General features: G+C 38.2%; 1 protein-coding gene across 1 annotated transcript in view; it reads left to right on the top strand.

Annotated features, from left to right (window-relative positions):
* PLXDC2 (plexin domain containing 2) overlaps positions 1-15,161 on the top strand; it is a 324,630-nt gene that overhangs the window by 180,232 nt on the left and 129,237 nt on the right. Inside the window, exon 4 of the mRNA XM_032473563.1 lies at positions 4,063-4,132. Coding sequence (XP_032329454.1) covers positions 4,063-4,132 — 70 coding nt within the window. The remainder of the gene's footprint in view (positions 1-4,062; positions 4,133-15,161) is intronic.

Genomic DNA, 15,161 nt, shown 5'->3' with positions numbered 1-15,161 from the left:
TAATTAATTAGTGACACAGCAAGTCCTCTCACACCTAACTGAAATAGCTCTTCTTCCAGTATTCATCATCTCAGTTGGTGGATTATGGTCCACCGGTCACCCAGCTAGAAACCTGTTCTTTATTCTAGACTGCTGTCCCTCACTCCCAGCTTTTATGTGAATTAATCACATAGCTTCTGGTAGGTCCTTTTAAAGAGTTTCAGTGCCATCTCCGCTAGGTTAGGTGCCCTCTCTAGGTCCTTACTCTGCCCCTGCCTAGTCCCTATTTGCTTATCCTTCTGTGATGCTCTCCCACACCACCTTCTGAACTGCTTGAAGAAAGAAACTGGGTGGGGCTTACTGTTTGATGCTCCGGCTCTGATTTAGTGCCTGCTATATATAGGTGTTGAGTAAATGATTTTTGACTGGATGAACGAATGAATGAAGAAATAAAACTTCCCTTTAGCTCCCCCTCAACGTCTGTTTTATATACCATACTAAGACAACAAAATGATCCAATTACCCAAGGGTAATTATATCGAATATATAATATTTTAGCTTCAAAGTGCCTCATAAAATTCTAGTGCTTAACTGCTTTTGTTCATGTTTTAGTAATGTGCGTGTGTCTGTGTGTATGTGTTTTAAGGGAGGATGATAATAATGTTCAAAAATTTGCCTTTAAATGTGACACTTGTTATCACTTTATGGTTAATATCTCAGTAATTAAGAGCATTACCTTCGTTGTCTTCCAAACCCGGGTTCAAATTTTAGTTTCCCTCTTGGGCTATTCTTAACCACTCTGATGCTGAGTTAGTTTCACTTTGAAGCAGTTAGATCTGAACCCCAGGCGATTGTTTTATGTCTGCATGTATATATAAAGAGTGCTAGGTGAAACAGAGTCCGAACTATAACTTGAGCTAAGAAGTCATGATAAGACTCTGAGGGTGTGACACTTAGTGGTCCCTGTTGACACTTTGCCCCATATCCCTTCCACCTCCCTGAGTTCACCTGAGACTGTCGGAAGCACTTCCTAACATACTAGCAACTTCCTAGCTGAAGTTCTAGGTCTCTTCTTTCTGCCTGAAGCTGCAAGCAAGGGCAAGGATGTCCCTGGGGAAGAGTGGAGTCAGTTGACCCTGGGAGCAACCTTTGATCAACAGGAGATGGGAGTTGCTGGATAAATGTCCTAGCCTCCTGACCTCCAGTGAAATGTTCTGAGGCATGTTTTCCCTGCTGTTTCCCAGAGAGTCTCCAAGGGGAGACCTGGCCACAGTGGTAACACACCCAATTACATACCTGTGACTGTTTTTCTCTTTTCCTTGTCTCACTTTCCCTGCTTACTTTAGCTGATGCTTCCTAGGATCACCTGCCAAACAAACCATCTGCTCCAAGTCCTTATGTCAGGTTTAGGGTACCAACCAAGCTAAGCCAAGGCTTAAAGGATATGGAATCCATGACCAACCAAGGCTGAGAGACTATTACAGTCAGAACAGACATCATGTTGGAGTACCAGAGCCCAGGATTAAAGATGACAGTTTTAAGGAACTAAAAGATGTTCTAGAATGCTGGCTGGGGCAGAGAACGTGAAGGGAAAATCATAAGGTGGAAGGGACCAGTTAGTGGGTCTTAGAACCCGCTTTCACTATTTTGGCACAATTCCAGGGTCAGTGGGATTCTAGATTGAATGATTTGAAGTAGGGGAGTGAATGGTAGATAGTGTGGAGAATGACTTCTAGGGGTAATGGAGCCAAGACACCTGTGAGCAAGTTACTGCAGTAAGTGACCTACACTTGGGGAAGGGTGTCAGTAGTACCTGGAGAGAAATGGGTAGATCTCACAACTGTTGAGAAGGTGACACCTTCCTAAATTGCCATTGCTACTTCTTATCAGTGTGAACCAGGCTGTGGTGATTCACTGAAGTAAGCTGGACACTTAAACACGAAAACATTTCAATCATTGATATTGCTCTTCAAGAGGATATATCAGCAATTTTTTTTGAGGACTTATTTACTTCTCAAAAAAAGTCTAACTTATGTATTTGTTTATCTCAGTTTTCTTCTAAAATCTTGAAATATTTGTTGTGGCTGAGAAACTGATGTCACATTCTTTTGGCTCAACCTGGGTTATAATTGATAGAGTTTCTTAGTGATCAATGTTTAAACCAAACTCCTGTTCTGGAAGTGAGAATGCCAAAGGGCTGTACGTTTTACCAATTTGCTCATAAGCATGGAAGTAAATTAGAATGACAGAGAACAGTATGCTGCAGCAAGTACCCGTATAAAATTATGTCTGACATCTTCTTTGAGATATACGATTCTGCCACTGAAGCTTTTGTTTTAGGGTTTTAGTAACCACTCATTTCAGTTAGTGCAGTGAAAATAGGTTTTGTTGTTCCCGTTAGTCAGCATAAAATGAAAATGATGATAAACTCTGTCCGAAGATGCCGCTTTCATTAAAAAGGAAAGAAAAAAACCTAATTGAAAGTCACCATAAATTTTGAATGACTAATGTCATGCCAAACAAGTCACTAGAAATCTCTGATGGGTGTAAAAAATGCAATCATCTGCACAATTGGAAAGAGCTAAATTCAATCTAGCTACACTTTATTTTTTTAAATTTGTGTATTGGGAGAGATAATATAGAAATCATTGAATTTTAATATAAAAACCTTTTACTATAGGTGGTTTGTACATGCTGTTGGGCTTGAAATCAATTAATTTCCCTAAGGATCCTTTTATTTCAGCTGATCATCTTTGTTATAGCTCACTGTTTTTCTTATTTCTTGCCTAATAATAATATATATAGTTCCTATCATTTCAAACACACAAAAAATCTAGGGTTTCTGTTGCTTTGTTTTGCTTTATTGTGTTTTGTTTTTGTTATCTTACTGTATATATATTTATATATAATATGTAATACTAGTATATATTTACATATAATATACAATAATAAATAAATATAAATACCCACATATATATACACACACATATCTGCATAGATTCAGGTCCCACTTAAAAAAAAAAGGAGGCAAAAACTTTATGAACTTTCTTCCTAAGTCTCCCCAGTTTTCTTCCATACAAAGTAAAAGTAGCTTTCTAGTGACCAGCATTTTATTCTTTGAATCTTTGCTTTTAAAAGTGGCCATAAAACAGTTGACCTCTGAACAATGCTGAGGGTTAGGGGTGCCCAGCCCCACCCAGTTGAAAATCCACACACTATCTCTGCCTCAAAAACAAAGGGATTGACAAATGACTCACCCAAGGGCTGAAAGCAGAAACAGTTCAGATAGAATCGGACACAAACCCAAGTTCTTCTGATTTCACATACTGTGATCTCTAATCAGACACAAATTTTTTCTCCACACTTAGATAATTTAAAGATCTATAAAACAAAAATACAGATACTATATTTATTGGGGAAAAAATGCCTTATAAATAGAACCAACCAGCACAGTTCAAACCTATATTGTTCAAGGGTCATCTGTATACTGAATCTTGGGGGGGGGGGTGTCATCGCATCTAAAAATTAAAAATATCTGCAGGTCTAGATCTGTAGGTGCAAAATATCTTGTTCCATAAAACTACTTTTTGTTATGGGATGTACAGAAGATAAATTGAATATGTAATTATGTAAAATAAAATATTTTTATTATTCATTTAGTGAAACTTGACAAATAACATGCTCTACTCTTCTGGAGAAAACTAATCAAACTAAAAAAACTCTAAAATAAATTACTCATCATAATGGCTGACGTGCTTTGTAGTGGACACCTAGAAGGCAATGGTGATATTAAAGAGATGAGCTCAATTCAGAGTTGAAGCTTCTAGATTCCCTTTGTAAGTGGAGAACAAATCAACAGACCCTAACAGCCCAACTTTACTCTTTTCACATATTTTAAACATTTAGTTACTAAGGAACTTTCTTTCTTTATTTCCATCTAAAATTCAGGTTCCTAAAGTCAGCTACAATAATAGTGGTGCGAAGTAGAAGCATCATTAATTTTTTTTAAGTAGAAGACTCTTCATTTTCCATTTACTATAATGCACATTATTGATTTTCTTTTCTGCTTATTGTTCCTTGCAGAGAGTGAATCTGTCCTTCGATTTCCCATTTTATGGCCATTTCCTCCGTGAAATCACTGTGGCAACTGGGGGTAAGTGGTTTTCTACCCATTCATCCTAAATATTTTACAGTTTCACCATAGTTATTATTTTTAATTTACTCCATATTTCAAAAAGGACATTTATTGGGAAAACTGTTGTCTTCTATCACAAAGTCATGGGTATATATAAAACCTAAGAAATAGTATAGCTATTGGGAAAATGTTTCTGCAGAAAAAAAGGTAGTTATAATTCATTTTTGGTAATTTGGAAGACTGTGTGAATGGGAATAGAGCCAAAAAGAAAAATTGCTTGAGAAGCTATGGAAATATTTTTATTTTCTTTTAATATATATAGTTGATTGATAGATATAAATATATATACATATATATCTACATTCACATGCAAAACAACATTATACTAGCTTTAATTATTTGGGTTTTTCCCTCCCTTTAATGCCACCTATGTTGACTGGCAACTCATTTGAGAGTTTTAAAAATAAACCCTGAAATTCAATTTGAATTCTCTTCATTTTATTTTACTCCATAAACTTTGGAGGTTAGTTTCAAGTTTAGCAATAGCCTAGAAAGGCAATTATCATTTTTTAATAGTACATCCCAGGAGTCAGAAAATGTAATCCTTGAGTGCTACCAGCAGAAATAAGCAAAATGCCAGAGAATATCACTCTTTGCCTAACACGGAGTGATAGAAAAAGTAGAAGAATGAGAGAAAAGCATGAAGAGTAAGTAAAGAAACAAGTTAAAAGAAATCCATAGATATGATGAAAAGTCTGTGGACAGCCCAGGCGTGAAGTCCCTTCCCTTCACTGGGTTTTATTATTGGTCTTCAAGGTGGTATGGAAACCATGGTGGCCACTCTTACCATATTTTAGTATAAAGCTTAGAATATATGTAGGATCCAGAAGATTTGTAATCAGAAATACCAACAAGCAAATAAAAGCTGAGCAACGGTAAATAAAGCTACCTCTGCCTTACAGTTCTGTAGCCTAGTGAACTGTTCGACACGGTGAAGCAGACTGTGGGAATTCCTTAGAAAATACAAATAATGAAATACTGGTTTCCAGAGATGATGAAGCTCAAACATCTGTTAGACTCCTTTAAGATTTGTAGAGACTTTATTATTGAAGATACTTCTTGAAGGAATTTATAATTTCTATGATTGTATTGGAAAGGAAGGGAAGGTGACAGGGAAGAACATCTTGAATAAATACTACACAGAAGAGGAAGTTGGTGGAGTATGTTTGGAATGACTGAGTTTCAATGAAGCTGGTGTAAGTTTACAAAAAACATTAAGGTGTGAAAAGTAGGCTGGGACAATTTAATATAGTACCTCAAGAGTCAGTCTGAGTCATTAGTCCTTAACTAGATATGTATTAAACTTTAGGAAGCTGAATCAAGACATTTGTATTAATGCCTTAGCATATAAAAAGACTGAAGTTAGTACATATAATTGGAAGAATATTGCTGTAGTTTATGTGACAAATACTGAGGGACTTGCTGATTTTGTGGCTTCAAACCAAGAGAGAGGAAGGATGCTATTAACAAAAATTACAAACCCTAAGCAGAAGATCTGGTTTTAAGGGAAACCAATGACTTCCGTTCAGAGGCTATTTAATTTTGTGTAAAAACAGGACTATACATAAGTAAAATTCATGCAAAGACTGTGTCTTTATGAGCTTACCATGTATTTTGGTGCTAGAAATTTCTAGGCATTTAATAGACACTCAATTAATGTGTTGAAAGATTGGATGAAAAGGAGAATGATAAGTTAAAAGACTGCCCCCATAAGCCACGAATTACCTCATGTCCTGTCGTATCTTTAAAGTATGATATAAAGATGGTTATCTTATAATATGAGCATTAGGTATGTTTTCTGACACTTACATTGCCAGTATTCCACTGAATTTTAAAAAGTGAATTATTAATCACGTTTGTTCAAAATCTGTACACACAGTGGTGAAAATATGGGCAACTTGGCATTTGCAGTTTCTCAAATCGTTTTATCCTTAAAAGTCATGTCAGCAATTCAGCCAATATAAAGTAAGATTTCCCTTAGCTGAGTTAGTGGGAAAAAAACCCAAACAGATGGCTATATCATGTTTACTGCTTCAAAGTACCATTTTTCTTTGAAAAGATCCTCAAAATAAGTGAGAAATCTGGTGTCTTGAATGATCTCTATCTGCTTTGAAGAAAACACTAATGTAAAGAAACCTTGTTTATCTTTGACTTAAGATGTGCAGGGACAGCACTTGCCGACATAAATCCATACCCTGTTTAGAGAGGCACAGCTGAGATAAGTTAGACACTGACCGAGGTTTTTCCAAAAGGAAACCAGAATCTCCTGTAAAAGTTTTCAGCTAAATAAATAGCTAGTCTACACTTCTGCAGTTCACTTGTTCAGTCCATACTGGCCGAGCCCCTGCTTTGTGAAAGGCACAGTACATGATAATTTGGTTTGTGGAGAGAAGAATAAACTGTGGTTCCTCCAGGAGCTTCAGATCTAAGAAGAGGAAGGAGTATGTGACTAAGCTATAGGACAAGGCTGACTGTGCGTGCTGGAGGAGCAGAAGGTTGCTCCAAGAGATCACTCTTGTTGGGTGAATTAAGAACAGGTTTGTGAAAGAGCTAACATTTGACACTGGCCTTAAAGGAAGGTGGGATGCTAGTAGGCAGAGAGGCAGTTGAGAAGAGGTAAAGAGGGAAGGGACACTCCAGACAAGAGAATGTTAAGCATATTTGGAGGGTTGTCAAGTATATCTGTTTGTCTTGAATGAAGACTTGGAGTAAGAGTCTATTGAAGGGGTGATGGGAAGAGTGATGTGAACTTCGAACTTTAGGCCCTTGGATGATATCCAGCAAGCACTGGGTTTCTTTGAGCAAAAGGCAGATCTGGCCTAATCTGGCAGTGGAGGACAGGGCAAGGTGAGGGGGTTAAAGGTAAAGAAAGCAGCAGGTTTTTCAATACTTCTGCGTGGGTTTTAGTGCCCAAAGCCAGTGAAAGACACATCATTTGAGTTGCCATTCTGGTTGCAAGGGTTTTCAGCCACAAGGATCCATTAGGACACAAGTAAAACTAAGACCAACTTAAACGGGGACTTCTGAGTCACATCTTTTCAATGGATCCCTTCTGATTAACTAGGCGTTACCATCAGCTAGACCTGCATGACAAATGCTCATCATCTTACGAATCCTGAAAGAGTTATTAACCATGAAAGGCTTGGAAGAAAAATAGCAACTACAAGTCAGGTTAAATAAAATTGGCTGCAAGCTGTTAGAAATAGACCAGGGGCTGGGATTTTAAAGTAGGAACACATTGGTGTCTATGAAACTGAAGTGAGCAGATACTCTACTGACTCTCAGTTCTCTTTGAATGTGTCTACAAATTCCTCTTGCACGTGTTTCTACACTGGATTTAGGAAAAGAAGAAAGCGGAATGTTAAAGTGTATATTTTAAATCATAGTCCCCTTCATTCCTACCTCATTGTTTCCCCAGTTCCCATATCTCCTTCAAATCTCTCACTCTACATGGATGCTAATTTCAACTAAAGTGAACTTACAGATAATGTCTTGTGTTATTGCTAGGACCAATACCATTTCAAAACAAAAAAACGGTTTAAAAATACAGATACATACATAATTTACTGTGACCCATCTTTGTGTGTGTATATGTATATTATATATGAATACATATACATATGTATTTATACATATATAGATATACATATATAGTTCATTGTGAGTAAAATTAAGAATTAAAATGTAAATAAAAACTAAATATCCAGTCACTTATTTATAAACTGTAAAAACAAATCTTTACTTATTAAGCATTTTAAGTTTCAAAAGCCTCAATCATCCATACAAATAATGAACATGATGAGTTGGAAATACCATCTTATTTTCTGGTTCACTAGCAGCAGAATCTGAAAGCATTCGTTTGTCTTTCTATTTAAAGAATACATCAGAATGCAAATATTCCAGGCATTAAAAAACTTGTCCTGTATGCATTTCATACAAATATTCCCGTTAAAAGTACCGCTAAGTTGTGTTTGCAAATTACCTTGTGTTTTATTTCCTTTCCATATGAATACTTTAATTGGTTCTTTTTTAATTGTGGGCTGCTAAGGTGATCTTTTAAAAGCTTCAAAAAGTAGATTTACATTTGAGGATTTGATTTTCTAATTCTTGCAAACATCACTAGTTAATGGTATTTTTTTCATGAGTCCATCATGGATACTGCAGCTAAGATGAGAGAAAAGTGGGGCATGGGAGGGGGCAGTAAACGATGCCTTATAGAATGCGGAAGAGACAAGTTGACATTATCCAGATAATTCTGGCCCCCAGATTTTAAGTATATAGACAGATACTGAGGCAAAATTAAGACAGTGTGTGGAATTGCAGGCAAGTTGTACATGAGATTAGGAATCAAAGATGACATGAATTAAAAGGAAAATGATGAAAATGTATTCCTTACCTTGATTATATGAAGGATTTGTCCTCCTTTTCTTTCAACATGAATTTCAAGTTGGGGATTAAATAAGAAAACTGTTTAGATTTTTTTTTCAGGGTATGAAAACAGTTGCATTGAGAAACCTACTTCACAGGAATCTCTTTTTTCTTTTTCCAGTTTAATTGATATAAGTGACACACAGCACTGTCTAAGGTTAATTTGTCAATTTTGGATCTATTTTATTTCAGTTGGCTCGTGATAACTAATAACATATGTGTGTTCAGTGTAGGTAATGTAGGTAAACAATGTTTAATATCTGAAAAATGAACACATGGCACTAAGAAAAGTCAAAGAAGCAAAGGTAAAATATATAGTCAGCCCTCCATATCCATGTGTTTCGTATCCAGGGATTCAACCTACTGCAGATCAAAAATATTCAGCAAAAACACCCCCCCCCCCAAATTGGAAAGTTCCAAGAAGCAAAGCTTGAATTTGCTGTGTGCTTGCAACTATTTACATAGCATTTACATTGTATTTACAAGTATTTACATATCATTTACATTGTATTAAGTATTATAGAATCTGAAGATAATTTAAAGTATGTGGGAGGATTGCATAGTCTATATGCAAATACTGCATCATTTTATATAAGGGACTTGAGCATCCATGGATTTTGGTATGGGGGGAGGAAGGTGTGTCTTGGAGACAGAGGAACAACTGTATCTCCCTTCTCCCCATTCCTCCAAATTCTTTAGTAGACCTCCCAAGGGGGAAAAAAAAGTTATTCATTGAGCTATGGTTTATTAAATTCAAATTTAGACTAATTTCCTTTATCTGGTCAATAATCATTTGGGTTTTTTTTCCCGCTTTAAATCTCCAATAAGAGAGGTTAAAAAAATAGCACATACTATTTTGACTGGGTTTTCAGAAAGTATATTACCAAATCTTCCAGCTTCTTTTTTATTCTCGCTTTTGAATAGTAATATTCTAATTGTAGTCCCAAGTAATACTCATGCTCTTTAGAGGGACTTGATTAATAACAGTTACAAAAAGCTTTTTGAGAGCAGAAGAGAGTAAGTTATTACTCATAATGATTGATTTATAAATACCAACCCCATCATCTTTCAAGTATATAACCTCACTGCATTGCATCCATTAACTTTCTGAATCTAGTGTAAAAATGAATGAAGTTATTTTGTCTATTATCATCATCATCACTATCATTTACTGTGGGTAGCTGGTGATCTGATGCATGAAGGGAAGTCCCGAAGGGATACATGCTGGACAAAAGCAATTTGGTTCACTAATTTAAAGTAACAAACTCAGGTCTCAAGATTCCTGGACACAAAAATAATTTGTGTGATGTCTGCTTTGCTGTATCTGAATGATTGATTCTTTGCAATTTACCTCCTGAAAGTTCATCTTAGCTCTCCTCTTTGCTTCTTTACTCTTCCCCAAACTATCCAGTGTCCAGCAGCAGACTCAGCAGGTTTACCAACATTACTGTATTTGCTTTCCCTGTGGCTCTGTGAATTGCATATTCACAAGCCCTTCAGTTTCTCCTGTGTGTTGGCAGATCACATCTCATCAGCACTGGCTCCTTGGGATTGGGAGTGAAGTGTAGTTGGAGATGAGAGCAGCAGCAGACCCAGAGAAGAGCCACCCAGGAGACAGATCTGAGTCAACATGAACAATACCAGAGGCAGAAATATGGGTAGAAAGAAGGACAATTCTAGAAAACCAAAAAAAAGAGAGGATCATTGGTACATGGTGGGGAAGTCATAACTGGGGACAGGAATGGGGGAAGGTCGATCAGTCAAAATGAGAGTCTGGGTATAAAAAGCAGATTCTTCAGGCTCAGTTGCTGTAACAGTTGCCATAACAGCCACAGAGGAGCCGGTCTGTCACTGGTGCTTGGACATTCACTTGGGAACATTTGCCTCTGCAAAGCAGCATTTTCCTCTTGTGGGCCCAGACTTTGTTTGAAACATTGGCAGATATTTTGCTTGCTTGCTTTCCTAGTCCCTGCAGCAATAATTTAGATCTATAACAATATTACACAGATGCTCAAATGCATCACACAACTGAAAACAAAAGGAGTCTAGGTGATTTGAACTAATGAAGTCACAAAGCGCAGCAGGTGCTCTGACGTTGTCCAGTCCTGGCAAGGGGAGAGACATAGCAAGGGAGGCAGGGTTGACTTTGGACTCTGGCCATTTCAGGAATAAGTTCAAAAGAGTTCTCTTCCTACCGAAGCCAGCAATTGAAGCTCGTGTTCTGGGAGAAGCAGCCTGGGATCTAGGTGAAGATAAATAGGCTCTTGAATCAGAATGCAGGGGCTCATGAGTCAAACCGGTCACAGCTGTTGTGATTTTCAGCAAATGACTCCATCTCTCCTGCCTCAGTTTCCCAACCTGTGAAATGGCATGATAGTTCCTAGTCCATGAGGACTTTTGTCAAGAGTTAACCAAGTACTGTGTATTCTTGACACCTCTTTCATAGAAACTGCTACATAAGTTATTATTGTCCTTTTTACTATATATATTTTTCTCTTTTATTCCTTTTCAAAATACGTTCTCTGTAAAGCTGTGCTTGCTTGTTAAAGTAGTTTGTCTGTTGTCTCCTTTGGTGACATGATCCATAGCTCGGGGGGTGTTTAGGGGACTTAACTCTTCATTGTCTCCTTTGGAAAGGCTGGCTCATCCATTCAGGACTGGGAGGTGTCAGAGTGTGTAGGTCACCTGGGACACCCTCTTTACCAGCATGGGTATGTCTGTCTGCAGTACGTGCGTGCACTGCAGAATCTCCTCGAGAGGCCTCCCAATGCTGTCACTCTTGTTAAGTCTGAAAGTCTCACAAAATTGAGCAATTTTGCAACACATGGCAGAAGAATCTTGAAGTGTTTTTCTAGTTGTGACGTTATGGGTCATAACTGGGTAACAGGCAGGATTATAATCAGCAGGCCACACATATCTTTCTGCTTCTCACTCTACCCTTTGCTGAACAAGAACTTTTAGGATAAGCTATCAAAGCATAAGGTTAGTTATGGGTAAAATGATGGGGGTGGAGATGGACGCTCCCCCGGTGGCATCCAGGTTGCCTTTCCGACACTTGAGGTTCAATTAATTGCTAATAATCCAACTTGAAAATGTATTGAAGACCCAACCCCAAATGCAAAATTAAATATTTGTTTAGTTAATTTTTTTGTTTGTTTAGTTATATTTATATGTGATGTTTTGCCTTTGAATTTGGAGACAAGTTCCCTTATGTGCACCTGTCATTTCAATGCTAACGTTTATTGTCAAGATTTTCCCCTATTTTTTAAAATGCATCACAGAAAACCAGTAGGTATAAGGTGAAAACAGCTCAAAATGTGTTCTGGTACAGCTCTGGAGCTGAGACATATTATTAAAAAATAATTGGTCTAAATATTTTGTTGGCTGTTTCTAATGAGATTATGGTAGATTTTGATTACCTTGTTGATCTGACTAGCCTGAGGACTACAGAGAGATTTTCATTTAATCTAGTGGAATTACTGTTCAAATGAGAGGTTTCTGCTGAAGGCAATGAAGATGGGGAAAAAAAGCCTCCTTAATTGGTTTATTATCAATTTCCACAGCTCCTTTAAAAAACAAGCATCTTTTAATTAATAGCTTGTACAGAAAATCCACAGCACTTTTAGATTACTCCAGAAAAATAGAGAAAAGTAAAAGAATTTGGAACAATGAGATTTTGCCAAAAAAAAAAAATACTGTACAAGTGATAAAAATGAAAACTCTGAATTTTAAAAAAATTGTTATAAATATACATAGCAAAATATTTGCCATACTATTTGTGAAGTTTAGTCATTGAACTCAGCTCTGAATAATTTTTTTCTCCTGATTATTCTTTTTTTTAAGTGGTAATCTCTTTAGTTAACTTATCAGTTTCCTCCAAAATGCTTTCAAAACGCAAGTGTTTCCCAAAAGTTTACACCAGTGCATTCTTGTGAACAGAGTTTACTGTTCTCAGTAGGTGGCAGAGGGGAAAAACTATTGCACTAGAGAAACACATGTGAAGGTCACAGCCCAAAGACATAGACCCACTAAAGACTGAGTAACTTCTAAAATTGAAATACAGAGAGAAAAAGGAATGGAAACAAAAATAGAACACCCCAACACTACGGGACAGTAATAAAAGATGTAACAAGACATAATTGGAATATCAACAGAGAGGAAAAGAAGAACAGAGCAGAAGAAATATTTGAAATAATACTGGCCAAGAACTTTCTAAAATTAATGACAGATGCCAAACCAGGAAGCTCAGAGAACATCAACCAAGACAAAAACAACAGCAAAAAACACAACTATACGTATCAGTTTCAAGCTGCAAAAAAACAAAGGCAAAGAGAAAGTCTTGAAAAAAGTCAGAGAAAACAGCACCTTCTACACAGCACCCAGCACGTGCTCCTCAGAACTGTCAAGATGTCAAAAACAAGGGAAGTCTGAACAACTGTCACAGCCAAGAGGAGCCTCAGGAGATGGGACAGCTAGATGTGCTGTGATGTCCTGGGTGGGATCCTGGAACATGAAAAGGACGTTCGGTAAAGATTAGGGGAATCTGAATAAGTTTACTGAATAGTTCAGGTAATGATTATACATCAATATGATTTCATTAATTTTGACCAAGATTCCATACTAATGTAGAGTTAATAGTATGAGAAACCGAGCGGGGTATGAGGAGAGGCTGTGCTATGTTCGCAACTTTTCTCTAAATCTAAACCTATTTTAAAATAAAAAAAAAAATTTAAAAAAAGGAAGCACAAGTGGCTGCTAAATATATGGGACAATATGTACTCATACTCCTAATAAGAAATGCAAATTAAAATTATGAGATACTATTTCCATTCATGTGATTTGTAAAGATGGCTCCCTCTCACCCTGTGTGCACTCAGAGGAAAGGCCGTGTGAGGGCTTAGCGAGAAGGTGGCCACATGTGCAAACCAGGAGGAGTCTTCAACAGAAACCAAACCCAGTCTTGGACTTTCCAACCTCCAGAACGGTGAGAAAATAAATTTCTGCGGTTTAAAGCTCCCCATCTACGGTGTCCCATTATGGTGGCCTGAGCTAACACAGACGTCCAAAGGGCTTAATGACTTTGGGCTTTAAGCTCCAGAAGTGCAGATTTCCTGGACCAAGGTGATACTTGAGTTCTTGGCAATGTCCTGATTCTGAGTAACCTGTCCCTTAGCCAAGTCACAAGGAGCAGAGCCAGCCTCTGAGAAACAGAAGCCCGGCGGGGTTTCAGGGCAGCCCAGGCCAATGTAGGACGAGGAAGGCAGCGGTGCTTCCCTGAAGCCAAAGCAGAGAATCGTTCAGAATAACCGAGACTCCCTGCCGAAGGGCAGGCCACTGCTCCGGGAAGGCGGAGGGTCCAGGGACGAGGGCAGGCCTGATGGGAGGAATTCCGACTGTGAGACCCCTCCAGGAGGAAGGGGATATGGGACAGCAGACGGCTGTTGCTGCCTCAGTAGCTACCCTACTGGACAGAAGGAAAGAGTGGCCTGATGGGACAGTCCCCAAGTACCTCAATCCACTATTTGGTCAAGAATGTGTGAAAGGAAGGATTTCAGAACCAGCTACTGAAGGTGCTTGTGAAGGCAGTGGTCCAGGTAAGCAACTGTGTTAGCTCTGTGTCTACTAAAATCTCGCTAGTGAGAAGTCTGTGTCTTTCGAACGCTGTCCAAGTGGCTTCTTTATTCCAGTGTGTTCCTTGTGTAAGAAAGAGCCAGTCTGCTCTCTGTACATACAGAATATGTAAGTGACTTGCCTTTTCAAAACACATGTGGATGGTACACCAGTCAGGTCAAGGGCAAAAGCATGCATTTCTTTGTCTTCTAGAAGCCGTGGGTCATTTGTACAGCGGTCCGTCCTGGGGCGTTTCTCCTGTGGTTGGCACATGTCTGCTGGCACTAGGCTCTTACCTACCGGAGGCGGGGGAGGTGGGGCGGGGCGTGGAGCTGCTATTCAGTTCAGTTAGAAAAATCTTATTTTCGTTGACTAAACTGCAACCGGTTTTTCAACACTTCATGCGTAGCAGGTGGCTGTGATGGAACTGATAAAATATTAGAACGAATCAGATTCTGCCTCAAAATTACCTGGAGCACTTCTTAAAAATGTGACTCTCTGGGTCTGCCACCAGACCTGCTTACAGCGGCTACTCTAGGATTTCTGTGTTGCAAGAACAAGGGGTCAGGGACCTGGTTAGAAGGTGTGGGCAAGGCAGGGGGTGAACCTGGAAAATCATCTTTAAGCTGAGTTTGCAAAGCATGCACACTCCTTTTGCATAGACTCTGTTACATTTTCATGGAAAATTTTTTCTCATGTTTCAGAATCAAAGTACACATAAGATTTGTATTTTTAATTAATTATTATTATTTTATTTGGGGAGACATTGGAAAGCTGATGTGGATAATGGGGACCAACCACCTCTAGACGCTACCACCCCCTTCTCAACTGGACTTTCTGGCAACAGGACCCAGAAATCTGGTTTCCAACGAAATTCCCTAGGTGCCCCTTATGTTTATGATGCTTGCTAAAGGGACAAAGCACATTTTAAGAAACACAGCACTTTTAT

This window comes from Camelus ferus, chromosome 35 (genome assembly GCF_009834535.1).
Source record: "Camelus ferus isolate YT-003-E chromosome 35, BCGSAC_Cfer_1.0, whole genome shotgun sequence".
In the NCBI taxonomy this organism is placed as follows: Eukaryota; Metazoa; Chordata; class Mammalia; order Artiodactyla; family Camelidae; genus Camelus; species Camelus ferus.
This window is presented reverse-complemented; position numbering and strand designations above follow the sequence as displayed.